Source organism: Balearica regulorum, chromosome 20 (assembly GCF_011004875.1).
Source record: "Balearica regulorum gibbericeps isolate bBalReg1 chromosome 20, bBalReg1.pri, whole genome shotgun sequence".
Lineage (NCBI taxonomy): Eukaryota > Metazoa > Chordata > Aves > Gruiformes > Gruidae > Balearica > Balearica regulorum.
In genome coordinates, this window is record NC_046203.1 from 4726682 (window position 1) to 4746623 (window position 19942).

The window sequence follows — 19942 nt, forward strand, 5'->3', positions numbered from 1 at the left end:
TCAGCTAGCATCTAAGTACGGCTGCTACGTCTGCAGCTGCAGATGGCTTTGTAAGACAGAACAAAACGCTCGAGTCCATGTCCTGGGAGGAGGAAATTCTCACCCTCCATCCAAGGACAAAATGGCTCACTCAGTAAGGACACTACGATGCACATTTGCGTCCCACGTGCAGCGCAGATTCTCAAGTGACACGGGACACCCCTGTGCCACAGACATCCCGGGGGGCTGAGCAGGTGGGATCCCACCGGGACACCCACGCTGTCACCCCCGAAGGGCCCTGGCGAAGGGGGGCTGCCCCCCAGCCAGGGCACTGATTTCAGGTGCCGCCCTCGACGTACACACCAGCGCGGTTCTCCCGTGTTTCAATCCCCCCTGTGGGATGTGACGCTGGCGTCTTGCGGCAGCGCCGGCAACACCTCAGGCACTCTGGTCTCAGCCCTGCGGTAATGAAGCTGCGCTTTATTTACTGATTAGTATTCTCATTACTACTGCAGGTACTGGCTTTATAAAAGGTAACAATCTCATTAAGCCAAAATGCCAATTACTGAAAAAATATAACGCACTTTAAAGATTTTTTACATTTTATGACGTTGGATTAACACCAATTTAAACATTACTATAATGCGATATATAATTTTGTGCAGAGTAATTTCTATGCCAGCTGCTAATAAAGCATCTCAGCTCTAAATGCTGTTAGATAAAGTGGTATAAATATGTTTGAAAACTGATTTAGCTTCTTACAGAAGATACTGAAGAATGACACGTTTTGTTTAATATCCCAGCTAATGTAGTCCTAAAAGCTGAATCAACTGCCAGTTCGGAGTACTAAATTTGCTGCAGGAGATTAATGAAAACTTTATATTTTGCTGAAATTTTAATAACGGGAAGATGAGATGATGGAATTTTAGTACAGGTCTTAAAGATCCAGCAAAGCAGGCTAAGAACTTGTCAGATTTGTTTGTATTAATTTTGTTTGAGACTTGCACACTTGGAGCAGCCTCAACACTAACGCCTCCAGCACTGCCCTCTCCCTCTGCGGATGCACATTCCCATCCCGCTCGGGAAAGCTCCCCTCAGCTCGCGGGGAAGCTTCCGCGAGTTTCCATGTCTGGGCCCTGAGGACAAGGGGACGGTTTGCCAGGAAAGGGCACGGCTCCCAGGGGAGGAAAACCCTGGCACTTGTCTCGGACACGTTCTGTTGATGCAGAAGCAGGCTCCCTTTCCGCAGGGTAATTTAGCATCGCAGAGGTACATGCCGTTTGCTTCAGCAAGGGACGTGGTCGGGGGAGGTGGCCAGAACCAGGACAAACGTAGGCGAGAGAGAAGAAAAACCCCACCAGAGCACGGAGCAAAAGCCTTCCCTTTTCTATCCGTTAATTCAGTAACAAACGCCACTGCCTACGATAAATATCTTTCCTGTCTGTACCAAGGTAAGGTTAGCATTTGCTGTTAGATGAGTCAAAACACACGGTGAGAGCATAAAGTAGGAGATTCACTTTCTTTCTCAGACGTTAGTCACAGAAGCTTTCCACCCTGCCCACGGGAGAGAGGGTGAGAGCGATGCCCGCTCCTCGCCGCTCCCAACGCAGCCCCCCGGCACACAGCGGGGCACCTTGCTCCGGGAAGGGACAGCGAAGGGTTAAGCTACAAATTGGGCTGTGCCATTCGACTTGAAAGAATTCCAAAAATCAAATGAAACAGTCTACATGTGAATTTATGCAGAGCCATCTTAACATTGCAACCACTCTATGCTCCAGAATGACAAGATAAATTGTAATGGCTCCTTCAGAGACATTACAATGTATTTTGTCGAAGACCCCTGTGTTAATGTCTCTATACTATGGATTATCATAATGTATCATGTCAAACCCTGATGCTGCAGTACTTCAAAGATACACTGAGATATGTCAAACTTTTTGGTGCACTTAAAAGCATCCTGAAACACTGTGGCATGGCAGTGCCTGAAAGCAAAGCAGGAGGATGACGGGGGCATCCTGCAGTCGAGAGCGAACCGGCACCCTCCTGCACCCCCGGAAACCAGTGAAACGCCCGCTCAGCCCTGGCACGGCCCCCAGTCACGCAGCCGGCCCCGGCCCCGCAGCACGCGGCCACAACGGCACGCCGTGCTGGGACACGAGCCGCGGCACGGCGGGACCAGGCGGTTACAGCTGGGGACCCCCTGCCCGCGGGGGCTGGAAGGACCCCAGAGACAGCGACACGGCCTGAACCCAGCAGCACAGAGGGGTCACTGCTGGTGGGGGGGAGAGGAACCCTGAGTGTCCCCCCTCCCGCATCCACAGGGAGGGGAGATCATTAGTGCTGCCCTAACGAGGCCCCCCTCTAGGATTCAGAGCAGCTGCCTCCTCCGAGCCATTCCCGATGGCGGGTGCGTTGTGCAATGGGCAGCACTGTACGCAGCGGGGCTGTAAGTCCAGGGGTGTACATAAAGAAGCGTTAGCACCACCAGACAAACTGAACCGGTACCGGTAAGAAATTCAGAAACAACACAAAGAACGGCAACATATTAACCTCGTCCCCACATCTGCAAAACGTTCTCAAACACCTCACAAGACCAAGGCTCGGAGGGTGCTGGGCAGGAACCTTGCCCTGTCTCCCAGCCTCGCCCTCCGCACCGGATCGCTGGCAAGGCAGGCACCCGCGTCTCGACTTTACACGGCTACTGTGAAGCTGAGTCTTCTCAGATTTCACACACCCAAATTAAAAGTATTAGAAGGAAAAGCAGCCAGATCATATCCAGGGGAAAAAAACCGTCACTGTAACTAAAATCACGAGCACGTCGTCAGCGTCTGAGCTGCAGGAGCATTAACTGCCACAGCCTGAGCAGCCGAACAGCGGGATTTTCCTCTGGAAGCTGTTCAGATCCTCCGCGTATTCTTAACCTCTGCCGACTATGTTTTATGAAGCTTTGTGAATGGATTCAGGTTTACAGAATTTCTACAGTTGCTGCTCTTGGGAGTGCAGCCAGGAACTCCACCATCAAAACAGATCATCCGTCTAAAGATGGCAAGACATGCGGACCCCTGAGGGTGCATTGGATAATAGCAGTAATATCAGTAACAACAGAGAGAAATGCCCTGCAGGGAAAAACCTGACTGCAGAACTTGGCATATTGCTCTTACCCCGCAGCTCTGCGAGGATGTCTGTGAGACTGCCGGCGTTCGGCAGCGGAGGGAAGAGGCATCTCCACCAGCTGATTGGGGGAAAAAATCATAAAAATATTTTCCACATGCAAGCAGCTGTGAATAAACCTGTCAAATATTTACAGGCCTGTCAGGGTATTTGTAATGGAGATCACAGTGTGGCTTTTGAATGTAAAAGCTTCTGCTTGGGAAGACAATCAAGTAAAGTGGATGCTCCAGGTCTATTATTTAGCCCAAGAGCTGACCCAGTCTCTCCGGCAGAAAGACCACTCGGTCCTGGGAGGAACAGATTCCTATTCCAGAAACAAACTCCTCCTCAGAACGGCATGGGGACTCAGTCTGCAATGACCTTCCTTGCAATTTTTTCCTTATAGTCTACCTAATTAAGGACTTTGTGAAAGAAAAAGTGAAAAAAGCTGGAGTCAGGAGTGGGATAAACAAGGCACAAGATAAGAACCTGCACGAAGTGCAAAGCACAGCTACGAGGGAGGCATTCCCCTTAGCCCAGGATAGGCGTTTAACTACTGGAGAAGGTAGGAAAATCCCTGAACGGAGCAGGAAAAGAACAGCCGAGAGGAATCCCATGCCTCTGCCCCACGTCCCCAAGCCAGGGACAGCAACGCCGGGCACAGCTAAGCAGGAATCTCTTGATTTCCCAGCGTCCTGCTACTGCCATGGCTGGTGCCACCCGTCCCCTTTCGGAGCACGCATGTGGGGCACAACGAGGTTGGTGCTCACAGCGACGCAGGGCTCGGGCCGGCAACGCGGGAGCTGCCTGCAGGGGCAGAGCAGGCAGTGCCTGCTGCCCACACAGCCGGCCAGCTCGCCTTGCACCAGCAGCCACAGCTTCAGCACTACACCGGGCACTGCCAGGATAACTTCCGAGACCAACCCCCCCCACCTTTTACCAGCTCTGCTCTTCACAATTGCTTGTACTCCGCAGCAGCGAGAGGCAGCCTGGCAGAACAGCACCCTGCCGCGCTCGGGGCTGTGCACACACAGCGGCGGTTGCTCCACTGCTGAACTGCAAGTGCAACGTAGGTTACGATTCAGTTGGGTCGGTTCAGGGGAGAGCACAGGCAGTCTGTGTTTGCAGACTCCATCGCCTGGACAGAACCGCAGACATTTTAAATCCCTAAAACCAAAGTCACCGTGTGAGAACGCACGGTGCTGGACAGAGGGAGATCCCGTACAGAAGCGTATGCGTTCCATACAGCTATGTGTCTTTTTTCTTTATCTGATTCTACTCAACTCTCCTGTCTCGTCTTCACCAGAGGAGGGACTCTGATTCCAACAGCAGTGGGACTGCTCTCCATCTCTGCTCAGACTGCTTGTGCAGCAAAACCATACAAACCAGTGAAGCACAGCCTCCGACTTAAAAAAAACCAGAGTGGTGTTTTCTGCCCACAGAAGCTGAATAAAAAGCAGAAATGGTATCAAGGGCTACAGACTTCTACTCTTCAAGATGGGCACTGTGGTGAAGCACTACGGTGGTTTAGAAGTCACAGTCATGGCACTAGTTTGCAGTCTCTGCATTTGATGGTCATCCAGAAAATCGACATATTTCCCAGCCTGGAAACGACAGCTGAAGATCTTTACTCTATTTGTGTTGGGTTTTTTTTACTTGCCTTTGTGGTTTTTTTAAACCAGGTTCAGTATGGAAGTAGTATTTTTGTTCAAGTACTTGAACTACTGTGAAATACAGTTACATTTCTAATTCTGCCCAATCTCCTCATAGAAAATCCTGATTTTCAGATGAGACAAACAGTAATGAAACAACAGGCACCAGAAATATGAATCTGAAAATAAGTCAGAAGCTAAAACAAGGAGCCTTATCCAAAAGCAACTCCTGTAAGTGCTAGAGGACATATAAAAATGACACATTAGTAATATCAGAATATTGAAATGCCGTATGTAGCCTATTCAAGAACAAGTGAACCTGTATTTCCTTGATAAAACAACAAAATATAAAGTTAACTGCGTTGCAAAAATGTCCCTTATTACTTTAATGTACTAGTATATTGCTTAATGAAAGTTCTTAATTGTAATACAATTAATTACATACACAGAGTCCCCAATTACATTTTCCAATAAGACATTGGCTTTGGTACAGGTCTAAAGGCATTAAACCAATTTTAATATATTAAGACCAATTTCCCTTGAATACTAATTACTATCTAATGATAAAATGAGAAAGAGGAACTTTCCAGAAGTAAGATGGTAAGAATAAAACTAAATTAGCCATGAATAGTTTGCTACTACACATAAAAGCATTTCACATTACAAAGTGCAGGCTTTTAGTTTAAAGATAAATCTTAGTGTGAGTTAAAAAGTTCTGCACACTGGAAACACTTTATTAGTTTGAATGCTATTAGTAAATGCTGGGTAGATAGAGGGTTTCTCCATACATATTTCTTAACAATGGCAAGTTTTCTGTTTCATTTAATACCCTGAAATACAAACTTTCTATTTGCCCAAAGGAAACTGGCAGCTATTTTACTAGCAGATGTTTGGCATCATACATATATATATATATTTATAAATTAATATGAAGAGCACACTTAAAAATACTAGCCGTTATAACAGAGTTTTTCCTGACTGGCATATCTAAGCTAAAAATATTTTACGTAAAAACAAAATGCACAAAATGAGTATTTCATTTTGATGTTAGGATTTTCGAGCTATTATTTTATTAATAGCGCAAAACTGTCAATATTTCTATTCTAATGCCACGCCAAAAGATAGCTCCTTAAGCACCACAAAATCCAATTTCTTATTGTGTATTGGGGGAACCAGGCTATGTACAATGCATGAATTATGACTGATCTTATATACTGTATTGTCCTTGAACATCTATGTGTGTGGAGAGTTAACTGCATGGGTGTTTCACATATATCCCCCAGCAGGGACAATGGAAGATCACTTTAAATTCACCCACATTTTCGGGGAGAAACTATAAGCAGAGGATTTCTCCTGCATCCCTTATTTGGTATCAATTCAGAAAACATTCAGCAACAGTGCAGCAGAAAACAGACGGAATTCATGTAGGCATTTATTATTTTGCTTAGATTACCCTGAACAAACTAAAACAGTGACTTGCTCTTGAACTCCACAAAGTGTGTTTTGCCTTCGCTTTTCCGCGTTCCGGGCGCTGGCTGACAAGCACGAGACCCACGCATGGGACAAAAAGCCACCACCTACCACTGCGATGCCACTGCGGCTGCAGCAGCATGGGGAGCACAGGGTGCCCCGGGGTCCAGCCCAGGGGGTTCCCTGGTACGGGAAATCTCCATCCTAGGGGAGGTCTTAGATGGGCACCATTGATTTGCTTAACGAGGGCCAGGAGAGATCACGAATTAAGAGTACTTTTGACTTGACGGCCTCAAGGATCTATCCTACACCTTCCCACGTTCTGTTCTGCTGAGGAGCTGGCTTCTGTGTCCCCTCGCCTAGGAGGGAAGAGGAGCAGCCGCTGCACAAGGACTTCAGGGAAAGGGAAAAGTGTTCCCTCATGGGAACGTTATGACTGACATTCATTTTGAGACAAGGCTGCTGAGGGTCTCCTGGAGCACTTGCTACCCATGCAGAGTAGACCAAATGTCTCCTGCTAATCCACTGACAAACTTGTAACAGATTTACTGTTAAAGTAATGGTGCAACCTGAACCTAGTCACCCGTGAGAGCTAAGAGCATCAGCAGATGTAGCTACAAGCCACGGCATGGATTCCTCCGCAGATGATGAAAATATGTTAAAAATCCAGTACATACAATATACTTTTAATTACAGAGCCTGGAATAAAAGATGCTGTTTTTAATCCAAATGTGCAAAACCTATGCAAGTATGACTAGTATGCATCTCTTCACAGATTAAAAATTGATAAAAAATAATAGCTGGGATGCAGACATTGGGGAATTCTGGCTTGTGGAAGAGTGCAACATGATTAGCGAGGTTCATACTGCCCCACTTCCTCATGCTCAGCACCCCGCCACCTTCTGCTGCATTCCCTCCTACAGCTTCTTAGAACCGTTTCATGAAGAAATGAACCAGGAGCATCGAGAATATTTTGGGATCAAGTCCCACTCTACAGAGAACGGCAGCCAAAACTGTGAGTGCTTAATCTCCGCTCCAGCGCTGACGTACCACCAGAGAGCTCGTGGCAGCGGCATCTCACCTCCGCTATTCCTTAAATGGGAGCAGAGTCTCCTACTCACCATGGGGATTAGGAGGTACTTTGGGGATGTTCTGCTGTCACTCTAGGATAAAATACGAAATGCTATAGCCAAAAAGCATAAATGGCAATGGCTAATCCTTGTAAAGAAAGAAAAACCTCTTCTACTACTTGGAATGGGCTCTTACCATGACTGTTTGCAGCAAACACTCTGGGCATGGTCTTGGCTGAGAGCATAAATGCTACTGGTTTCCTCGTTAGTACAAAAAACATTTTTGCAGCTGAATTAAAATGGAATGAAAAAAACCCCCAAACTGAGAGCATGACTGTTGGAAAGAATGAAGGACGGACCAAAATGCTATGGAGGACAAACAGAAATCAATGTTAATTTTTTTTTTTAAAGTTTCGTGTAATTCCTTGTAAAGAAATCAGGAAATAATATTAGGACCATTAAAACAGTAACATAATAAAAATATTTGAGCATAGCTGGAGAGAAGATTATTTGTCTAGCACTTTAAAAATCATCAAACTGCTCTAGTTATATCCACATGGTTAATTTCTTTAAGTTCTATTGGAAAAAACTCAGTGCCTCTAACAGCCGTATTGACATAGCAAAATATACTGCAGAGCAATCACTGTATTCACTCAGCAATGCCTGCAACAGAAAAAGTTTCATATTTCCAGTGTTTTTCAGCATTGGTCATAACTTTACAGAGCAGAGTTTAACAGAAAAAGATTAATCATGAAGTGATAAACAGGATGCAGACTATTTACTAGAAGGTATGAAATCCATCATTTCCCTCTGGAATATTGTTTTGGCACAACTGAGAAGTGCCTCAGGAAAGAGAGTCTCGTCAAAACTTACTTGCCCAGACAGTACAGCTTGTATTCCAAAATACATAACTTATGTGAGTTTAAGCAATTTACAAGAGCAAAAGTGAAAAGGGGAAACATACTGTTCTCCCGGACAAGGCAGAATTCCAAAGTGCTCTGGCTCTCCAAGGTACAGTCTAAATCTACTGGGACATTAGGTTCACTCTGCTTCTCCAGCCGATACTGAGGACCTGAAACATAAAGTAACTTGTAAAATCATCTGTTTTCTAACAAAGTGATGGCTTATCACGTTCAACTAACATGAGATTACTCATAGCCTAGAAGTAAGGCAGGTAGATGTTTGTTTCGAAGCTCTTTGCTGACGGGAGGGCCCTATCACAAACCCAACGTATTCAGCTGTCTAACAACGCTACCCGACAAACTCCTGTCCAACATTTCCGTCTTGTTCCTACACCGGATGAGCCTGTATTAAATACCCTGCCCACGCTGCACGTCAGGGTACTGCCGGTTGTAAGAAACACCTGCACAGACCCTGGTGCATCATCTGGGCATCTTGCCTGATGTGGAAAGGCACAATGGCTAACCCTAATGGCTCCCCTCTGCGCTGCCCTCTCTGTGGCTCTCTCTAGACTGAAGACAGGCTGCTGTGAATGCTGCCCCGGCTGCTGTTTGCTGGGGACGGAGCCCGTCCCGCGCTGCCCCGGTTGCAGCTCCCCGCAGCCCAGCCCCACCAGCCCCGGCTGGCCCCGACGGAGCTTCCCTGCCTACCCGAGCCCACCACTCTTCCAGCTTGGGATCTGAGCCTGCCTCTTCAGTGTGGGCTCAACCAGACGTACACTCACACGCTCCGCAGGCGTGGAAAGCTTGGAAAAGCCCGGCTGCGCAGGTAAGGCTGTCGCAGCCTCGGCGGTGTCTGCACTGAGAAACACCTGGGAAGGAAAGCAGCCCTTCCTTTACAAATTGCATTTTGTCGTGAAAACCAGCTCCATGACACCCGATTTGGCTATTTCTACCTCTGCCAACGGTGCACTGCTCCAAAGGCTGCACTTGTGAAGCGCGGGGTGAGGACTTCCTGACACCAGCAGTGATTGGCACTGCTTTCCAGTGACTGGAGACAACGCGCCGGGGGGAGTTTGGCATTGCCCAGCAGCTCAACGGCTGCAAGGAGCAGAAAGGGTCATCGAGCGATTGATTTTATCTTTTTCCAAAGGTCAGTACTCTGTTAACATTGAACTGCACCAAACATAAGCATGTACAGGTGCTGTTGCTTCAAATGAATAATTTTGATATACATTGCATGCAACTGTAGATCTTCAAGATTTCTCCTTCTCAAACCCAATCACCGAAGGAAAGATGATACTGCTTAAAAAACTGGGAAAATGTATTAAAAAAATGTACTGTTGTTTTTACAACAATTAGGCCACTTCTTAAAAAAAATCTTTTAGTTGCATGGACACTTAAGCTATATGCCTTATCTGGACTGAAAAAATGAACAGACTGATGCAATTGCGGGTGAAACCCCTGCAGGTCAGGTCCAGGCCCGCTGTCCCAACAGCAGGCGGAGAGAGGTGACCCGGGTAAGCCAAACCCCACGTGGGACCCCGGGAAAAGCCACTTCTGAAGCGGGGAGATGGTGGGGGCAGACGTGCTCCCCTCCTTGCTGCACCCCGAGCACTCTTGCTCGCACCCGAGAGCCGTGGTGCCACAAAGTTCTCAGTTGTGTAATTTCTGTATAACCCGCTAAAATAACGCTAAACAGATACCCAAAAAAAATGTAAGTGATGCAAAGCACCTTTAACCAGGTCTTACAAAAAACCTAGAACTGAAATAACGAAATCCATTCCCTCTTTATCAGTACTTGAAATATTTCTGAATGTTTCCTGACTTTGAATTATGATAGTATATGATGAAATATTTAAAACATATAAAAAAATTAAGTATTTTAGCCTCAGATGGCATGCCTAAGAAATGGAATTTGTTAGCCAATTAATTTTAAATTTACTACAGCAGAATTTCAATTACGGCTTCTCATTTCGTCTCCCCAGAAGCCACGCGAAGCGCTCGCTGCACGGCCCAAGCGTGTTCTGCTCCCCAAGCGGAAGGTTATCTCCCCGCAGCACGGAGCCCCCGGCCCCCGGCGCAGACACAGCGATTTGCGGGCCTCGGGAGGAAAGCGCAGCCGCTCCCTGCCCAGCACCATCAGCTGCTGCACGTGTCGCTGGTCGAGGCATTTACAGAACAACCCGCACTCAAGGAACAGCAGAGACGTCTCATACGAGCACAAACAACAGAAAGGCAAATATATACGGCACCACCGCTTCTCCTCTCCCAGCTACTGGAAATGTGATTAAAAATTTAAAATAAATTAAATAAACAGAGGCCTGGCTTGTTAGGCTGAAACAAAATATACTGAATTGAAACAAATATCAAAGTGGTAAATCAATTTGTATTTAAAAACTGGTGTAGGCTTAAAAACAGAATCAGTGACAGCAAATCCTGTTTGCTTTGTCCGTTTGCAAGTACCTTCCAGAGGTTCCCAAACGACACCCAACTGCTGAACGACTCCCAGCGATGACAAAGCCAGCAGAACTGTTGGTTCCCACCCGAATGTCTCTGTTCTTAGAACCCGGTACCAAATCCCCAGCTCCAAGTGCTCCTACCAGCTCCTGCTCTGCTCCCAGCCCCTGCCCCAGCCCCCCGGTCCCTCCACCGGTGCCCTCTCGGGTGGGCGCACCCAGAAGATGCGTGTGATGAGCCAAGCAGCTCTGTTCCACAAACCACACCTTTAAGTATTATAGCTTCACCTATCCATCTACATTATTTCTATTTATACACATGCAGCTCTCCAGCACGGAGATGGCCTCGTCCCTGCGTTTCCAAGACAGTGGGATGGGCCGAAAGGACAGATATCAACGGTACCAAAGCCTTAACATGATCAGAGAATCACATGCACACGATGACAAAGGGACAAGGTTAAAAGCAGGAGCTTGGCAGCGGTTTACCGTCCCTCCATGTGCATCCGATTCCACCAGCTGGATCCACCCAAAAGAACATCACCCATCTCAGAAACAATCCTCACCAAGCCCAACAAGCTTCCCACCATCCTGTGGAGAGCCATCGGTGATCATAACCTCCATCACCGCTGTGCCGATGGCAAAGCATGACTTTTATCTGGAGCAACTTGAGAATTCTGTGATCAGGCAAATTGTTTTATCCAGTTTGTGTTAAGACTGTATTAACTGTCTGCTAATAAAGCAACAAAACAGAGCTACAGACCAGAAACCGAGGTGACCTTCCATATGAATAACGCCTTTAAAACAGAAAATACTAAGAAATTCATAAAAAAGTGTAAATGGATTTTTAGACACTATCTACTTTTAAATAACACATTTACTTGACCTCTACTTCACAACAGATGAAAAATGTTAGGCTGATTCTGTGGAGGAGTTTTACTACCAGACTTCCCTCACAAGTTCAAATGATGTCACTGTAGTAGAAATATTAGGTAATTTTATGGTCTCCTAACAGAATACTGCTCGGGGAATTTCAACAAAATTTCAAGTGGCAATACCAAAGCTGGATTTTATGGATTTCTGTAATCTGATGCAAATTCTCTGCACAGTTGTAAAAGAAACCTTTAAATAAATAAATAAATAAACCTGGCACGGATGGTCCTGGCCCGCGACCCAAGCCGAGCTCCCCCGCTGCGGCAGGGACCGCAGCTCGAGCACGTCCCGCAGCCAGCGGCACCGGGCTGCGGCTGCAACCAGGGCTCTCACCCAGCGCTGCTCGCGGGAGCAAGGGCAGAGAATAAATGATGTGTATTATATTCCACCACCGCGCTGGAAGCAAGTGCGTTACAAAGGAAGTTACCAGGGCAAAATACCCAGAAGACAAAGCTAATGAACACAAAGCCCTCTTCTAGTTCTGTCATTTTGTCACAGATACTTGGAGAGAGAGAAAGCGTTGCCGGGTTAAGCCGAGCAGGACCGGAGAAACGAGCGCTCGTGCGTCTGGGGAGCAAGGAGGGAATCGAGGCAGCGGTCTGAAACCAGCCACAAAATGCTGAAAGGGAAGTGGTGACACCTCCGAGCAAACTCTTTGTGCTCAGGAACTAGCAGAGTGGCGGCCGCGGGGAGGGCACGAGAGCTGGGTCTCCTCCACCAGCCCTGAGGCACTGTGTCCTCTCCGTTCTGGGGCCACACGAGCGGTGAAGTGTCCCGCGTGCAGGAGCGAGTGCCTAAACCGCACGCTGCAAATACTACCAGCAACAGCAATTTTTCACTTCTAGACTTGTTCTGGTGTACCGACAGACCAGCGGCTGTGGAGGATCGGGGCTCACCCTGACCGACAGACATCGCTGCTGGTCTCCTGGACGCCTCGCTGCTGAGGTCATTCTCTGTAGACACGTCCTTCCGCTAAGATCCCCATTTAACCTTGCTCGCTGTGGCTTCCACCTACAGATACCCATTGCACTTTTATTTCAAGATCCCCCCCTCAAACAGAGGGAGGTTTATCAGGAATTACAACCCCCAGTACTACATCCACAGCTTTCCTATGGTGCAACACAAAGGTGCCCCAGGAAGAATCCCACCCATAATCAAATTAAGCAGCTCTCTTACAAAAGGCGAATGGCCATCCGAATAACAACAAACCAATTCTGTTGCCATTTAAGCTGCAAAGCCTTCAGAATGGGGTTTTGAAAGCATGACCCATCAGTTCTAATTTTTAAAACTTATCCTTTCAGTCAAGACTAGAAAAAGGCCCATTCCAACTTTTATCTTCACTACAAAGTGCTGTTATCTTGGGCTGATGTCAGGAGCTCTATCTCTCTTTCTGCTGACAAGCAGAGACGAGAGAGATAAGATTGGGAACGAATCTCACTTCTCTGAGTAAATAAATAATCAATACTCATCTAAATGTAAATGAGAAAGTATCCCCCTCTGATAACAGGGCTCTTATCAAACAGCCAATTTTCTACAGACATTTGGCCTCAACCAAATCACCATCATTCAGCCCCAGCCTAATGGCTAAAAATCGTAACTAAATTGAACCGATCACCAGAGATCAACTACGTTCAGCCATGGCTACTACAGGTTCAAATGTTTGGAATGCAATTTTTCCCCCATTAACTTTCAATAGCAATGAAGAATACCACGGTCAGGGGTTGAATCTGCACAATAAACAAACACTAACACTTAAAAAGAGAATGAGGCTTTAACAAAACCCATCTCCAAACTAGTTAATCGGGTAAAATGAAGATTATAGAGAGACTTACCTCGATATGTAATGTTTGTGGAGTTGTCAAACCTAAACTAAAAAGACCAGTATAAACAAAAACCTCCAAATGGCTTAAAACTGAACCTATATTTTACAGCGTTAGTCTCTGCCACAAAACGCATCACTACGTCCTATTTATCCCTTATCTTTACCTCCCTCTCAAGAGCTCCTGTAATTCTCACAAAAAACCCCAGTTCCAGCTATGCACTTTGTCAGCTGTTTCTGCTCCCTTTATGGTCCATGCATTTGTTCAAAACACTTTTGAATTTCTGATTTCCATAACATTGACCTCCAGAATTTATTGCACTGTGTGAGAAAAAGAATTCCCGTTTGTTTCAAAGAGCCCCTGCCAACCCATGGCTTTTGAGGCACACGGTTCTTGTCTCATGAACAACTGTGATAAAACCCTCCCAATTTACCGTCCCTACCACACGCACTTCATAGACTCCTCTGGGACCCAGCCGTGCCTTTTCCAAACCAGCAAAGATCTTCTCTCTTTAGCACCTACTCCTCATTTCACGTGTCTCATCCAGTTTTGCACTCATCCATTTTTGCACCAATTTACTTCTAGATTATCCTTTTTGAGATAAAATATAACAATTAAGATGTGGGCACTGGATGATTTATGGACTGGCACAATAAAGCTTTTTGTTTTATTTTCTACTCCTTTCCTAATTCCTGATGTTCCATTTGTCTTTCTGACTGTTCCTAAGCACTTAGCTGAAGGTGCAGAGAACTACCGAAGATGACTCCAGGATACTTTTCCTGACTGATGGAAGGTAATTAGAGCCCATCATTGTATACATATAGTTACGGTTGCTTTTCACCATGTATATTATTTTGCATTGACACTGAATTCCCTCTCTCATTTTATTGTCCTGTCACTCAGCATTGTGAGATACCTCTGCAGCGCTTCACAGACAGCTTTTATTTGCACTATTCTTACTTCTTTTGTATCAACAACACATTTTGTCACATCAGCATTCACATCCTTTTCCATGCCCCACATTAACGGAACAATGCAGGTTCTACCAGTTCCACTGGAACTCCACCAGTAACCTAGTTACTAATAACGGAGGGCCATTATTCCTATTCTTTGTTTCCTGTCTTTTAATCAATTATTAATCCATGCGAGGATCCTCCTTCTCATCCTGTGACAGCTTAATTGCTTTATGAGCCTTTGTCAAATCTTTTTTGGAAATCTAAGCGTGCTATATAAAACACATCATCCTTATTCAGATGGTCTCTGACTTCCTCAGAGACAGCTCACCAGTTTCGGAGGCACAACTTGCTCTGCAAAAGCTATGCCAATTTTTTAACTTAGCATACTGCATTTGTCCGTATGTCATCTATTAATTCTGCTCTTTGCTACAATTCCAGTTTGCTGGTAAGGAAGCCAAAGCATACTGGTCTCTCCTTGAACTCCTTCTACAAACACTTGCCACCATCCACACCTGAGAGCAGCAGATATGAGCGACATATTATACATCAGATTTAACAGTTCAGCATCTTTGCATCTGACCTCTACCAAATCTCTCAGGTACTTCTGTCTGCTCAGGGTGGTTTGTGGATTAGTTTTAAAACTTTCTCTCCTAGCACAACTGCTCCAACAACTCTGCAGAAATGCTCTGGCGCAAGAACATCTTCAGCCTCCAAACGCAGGATCTGCTGCAGCCTGCTGCAGAAAGGGGTACGCACGTCACCGTATTCCAGCAGAATAGTAAAACTCCTCTGGTTTTACAGCAGAGGAAGACCTGTCCCTGGTGAGCCAGCAAACGTTACGCCAGGAGCCAGGAGGCCACCTGCATGCCCATGGTGCCGAAGGACGTGGTATTTTGGCCCATCACGTCACCCGAAATAACAGCAGAAGTTTACACGGTGCTCTAGGAGGATTTCCATGTCTCCGCATGGCCAGCCCCAGCCGCCATCATGCTCCCTCGCCCGCCTCTCCCACCCAGCCTGCGCCGCGCAAGAGCTGGCGCTGGGGACAAGCAGTGCAGGCGTAGCGCAGCGACGGAGGACACGTCATACCAACTTGCGCTAACTGGGAGGAAAGCATGGGAACATGCTGCCGCGCAGCACTGCCAGGCACGTGGGAGCTGGAGTGCTCCTGCATGTACAACTGCGATTCCAAAATAACAGAGGAAAAATCAGAAACGTAAGGAGGGTTAGGCAGCCATCACCTAACAGCCAGGGTGGGAGACGCCAGGCAGACACTCAGTAAGCAACAGAGAACACGAGCTGTGCTTCAGGCTCCGTCCACATACAGAAGACAGACAGGAAAGTAGTCACAAGAAAATAGTTGATAAACATTTAATGTTGATGTCTGTGGTACTCTGCTATTCCAAGTTCCTCCTTTCACAAGGATACATGATTTATTGCTTCTCTGCTCCAGGCCTAGGTTTTGAAAGTGTGATTTCTTTTGAGTTTAAACTATATTTATATTTATTTTTTTGTTATCACTTTTTTATTATTGCTATAGAAAATATTTGCTGGAAATATGTTGCAGCTATTACAAGGTCATAAAAAAGAGGAGGTTTATGTATTTCTATCATTTCAAATAGTCTGTCAGAAAGCATCAGTTGCACTAAGTGTAAGAGAACTGGATTCCAGCTTCCCCCCTGCCAGCACAGGGGCAGCGCAGGGAAGAACTAAACCAGCTCAGTGTGGATGCTCCGTGGGCGCTGGCTGGGAGCATGAGAGCTGCCCCACGGCTCTGCCGCCCCACGGCTCCGCCGCCCCACAGCATTGTTGTCCCGGGAGCTCTGCCTGGGAGGAGGCTGGCGCTGGAGAGGCAGCGGTGGGACCACAGCCTGGGCCAGAAGGTGAACGCTGGGCAAGGACTGGAAACCAGAGAGGACTGAAAGCGGAGAGGGACCGATGCACGGTGGGGAGCACGGGCACAGGCGCGGGCAACAGAGAGGTCTCCGGCCTCCTCCTGCAGGATTTTTCTTAGGCCATGACAGAAGGGGCAAGGATTCCATTGTGTGCTTGGCAATGACAATAAAACAACAGAAAATATGTAAACAGTCTGAGAGGAAATAGCTGTAAAACCAGAATGTTTACATCTCAAATCCTACTGCTATGAGGACATCTGAAATCTGTTTATCCGTTAAAAATCCCCAAAGCCCCTCAACACCTCTGAAGTGGAATAAAGATTTTATCATTATAAATGCAAATACTGGTTAATAAATAAAGATATTTAAATAGTGAAAACAAACTTTTAACGTTACGCACAAGCATCAGACTTTTTTTTAGTCCAATCTGTTTTTTCTTAACTTGCACTGTTGTGACATTACTGAATTTTACATACAGTTATCTGCTGCTCTCCGCAGAAATACAGATGGTTTTTGTAGAAATAAACAGTCATTTATATGAAACAATTGTAAAATAGTTTATGGAAACCAGTGGTGTAATGCATTCAAATAAATGCCAGGACCGGCTGATGGAGAGCCAAGGTGTTAAATCACACTGCTTAAGAATTCAGCTGTGGGAAACAGATAGTAAATCCAGAGTGACAGAATTTCCAGTGATGGCAAAGGTTTCTGACATCTAGTCCAGTACACAAAAACTACAGCAGTTCAAACCCATTTTACTTAACACTACCTTGACAGCCAGTGAAATTAAAGAATTTAGTCAAAAGCCCCTTAAAAAGAAACAAACACTTCATTTATGGATTGCTTTTTAGTAGAATAGGAAACATGCAGCATAACTGGCAGCAAACCAGTCTTTGCAGAATATTAACAGAAGTGCTTTATTTAATTGCTACTATAGACTTTTATTCTTTTTGCATTAGCGATATATAGCTCTAAATAAAGCTGAAAGGAGAAAGAAATTATCATGTTTGATCTATAATGTAATGTACCTATAGCAGAAATACAATATACAGATTTTTTTTTTTTTAAAATCACAAATTTAAGACACAGTGTCAGGGCAAGCAACTGTAGGGGTTACTGTAGGCACTGCAGGTATCACCCCCAAAGTCCCTTCCCCAGTCTGCTACCTAAAAGACGGCACCGACGTGAACATCCTGCAACTCAAGCTCAGGTGGTTATTTGCGATGCAGATCAACGCGGGGCTCTACCTTACTGACTTGGATTAGACAGTGAGAAAGGTGCTTTCCCCCGGTTAGTGATGCGTAAGTAATAGCACTGCAGCAAGGGGCAATCCAGCCACCCGGGCGCGTTCCAGGCTTCACAAAAAGCTGGTGGGAAGAAGATGGTCCCATGAATGTACCTGGTGTATCAGCAGTATCTTCTTTCATCAGAGTGGATAAAATAAACAAAAAGTCTCTGTCATCCAAACACTGAACTGCAGAATTTAAAATGTCACATAAATTACAGCTTTATTACCAATCCAGAAGAACCAATAAATGTATGATTTCAATACCAACAGCTCTAAAATAGACTCAGTTCAATATTTCACTTTCATTTCGGAGGCCAGGCATGAAAAATTTTCCTCAACCACTCAGGCTGATGTCCAGAATCCCATCAGCCCAAACGCACAGGACTAACGAGCTATTTCTATTCTGACAAACTATTCACAAACTTTATTCCCAATGAGCTGTTCCACGTACACCAACATCCCGTCCCCCCGTCATGTCAGTGTCTGCTCAGCATCAGTGGGCTGGTGAGAAAGGGCTTGCTGAAATAAATTATTACTGCTGCAAAACAGAGATGGAGTTTGTAGGCAGAGGGAAATCACTTCAAGCAGCCTCTATCACATCCTCTCTGGCACAGAGGGGCTCACCCTGCACAGCACCAATCCCGCTGAGGAAAATCTGCTGCAAAAAAGCCAAGCGAGGAATCCTTCCTCTTTCCCTAATGCACATCACGCAGAGAGCAAGTGAGGTCAGACCTGAACAGGAGGGCTGCGGGTGGCCGCAACCCGGCAGCAGCGAGCCCCTCCGAGGAGCGGCACAGGACCCGACGGCCAGCTCCTCTCCGCTCCCATGTGGGACCTGCAGAGCGGGGAGAAAGCTGGGACAGTTGGGGGCTGTACGGTTACACTTTCACCAAAGAGGCAATGTAGTAAAAAAGGTGTAAGGGGGGCAGGAAGCAGGAGAAAGGCTTGACCGAGGATCTACAAATACTGATACTCTTTCAAGTTAAATCCTGCTAGTATAAAAAGCTTAGTGCAAGGAAAACCAGGATTTCTGAAGTGTTTCCAGGTAAAGCCATTCATAACTGGGGGCAGAAGACTCTGCAGGGATGCTATAATTATCCAAAACAAAGCACTGAAAGCCAAAGAAACTCAAAACTACTATTAAGCAGAAAAGCATGCATGTAAACACAAGGACATACAAATTAATTGGCTTTTCACTGTCACAGATGCCGGGGCTTCCATCTCTTTAAGAGTCAGAGCAAACATATGCATCGCCTACTCTAACATATTTACTTTTAAATTTAAACTCCTCAGTTACCATCATTCAATGACAGTATCAAACTTTAATGACAGTATATTCTAATTGTGGTTCATCTCTTAAAAATGCCTTAATCACAGGGCTGTGGTTTTACAGTTTATCTTCCTATTTCACCTTTTTAATATAAATACATATATGCAATAAAAATACACTCTCCCTCTTCCCAGTAATTTCTTTTTGTCCCATTCCTGATGAGGAAGCAAAACCCAAGTGGGACTGACAGCTCGTCCAGCAGCAAGAGCAGCTGAGGAGAGGGATTCTCCGTTTCCAGCCGCCCCGTGCAGCGCGCTGGCCTGTGTCGGGAAGGAGCTGAACGGTTCTTGCCCGGCCTTAACACCTACGGCCCACGAGTTCCTGCTCTCCTGCGCCTTCCAACACCCCGATAACTCCCACCGTGAACTGGGAGAGCAGGCACCACCCGAAAGATGCTCAGAATTCGCACTTTTCCCCATACTTCGTCTACTCCTGCCACACGCAACCACCCCCTTGGAAAGGGGAGGGGAAAGGAGAGCCACCAGCCCGGCTCCAACGGGCGGCTGCAGCTCCGGGTGCCCCGGAGGGACAGGGACACCCTGCCCTGAGCCAGGCTGGGTCCCTGGGGGGGCACGGAGATGGGTCCCCCAGCCCTCCGCTCCCGCTGAGAGCGCAGGCTCACAGCAAGGTCCCTAGGGAACTCCTCGCAGCCCGGCATCAGAGTTGTAATGCTCTGATGAAAGAAAAACATTTATTGATGGAGAATAACAAGAAAAGGTTTTTCATTAATGCCAACAGTAATCTCAAGGCAGCCAACACAAGAGTCCACGGAGTTCAATCTATTTAGGAACACACAAGAATTACATTCTGGTTTGGGGATTATTAGGGATATTTTTAAAAGTCACAGTGTTATATTTCTTTAAAGACCTAATTTTCAATAATTTAGAAATTAAACCAGAGATGTGTCCATGACAGGAAGCAGATTTTGTGTTTGAAGTCTAAGGCACAGTTTCAGGAGAGCCGCTCTGACCACGCAACAGAGACCCCAGGCCCCGGCTCCAGGCACCAGATTCGGTGGGGATCCTGCAGGAACGTATCTGCCCG

General features: G+C 46.3%; 1 protein-coding gene across 2 annotated transcripts in view; it reads right to left on the bottom strand.

The window, feature by feature from the left end:
* MAPKAP1 (MAPK associated protein 1) overlaps positions 1-19942 on the bottom strand; it is a 105473-nt gene that overhangs the window by 19089 nt on the left and 66442 nt on the right. Inside the window, exon 8 of one of the 2 annotated variants that reach the window (XM_075771957.1) lies at positions 8286-8393. The exons of the other annotated variant lie outside the window; for it this stretch is intronic. Coding sequence (XP_075628072.1) covers positions 8286-8393 — 108 coding nt within the window. The remainder of the gene's footprint in view (positions 1-8285; positions 8394-19942) is intronic. 2 annotated transcript variants of the gene reach the window in all.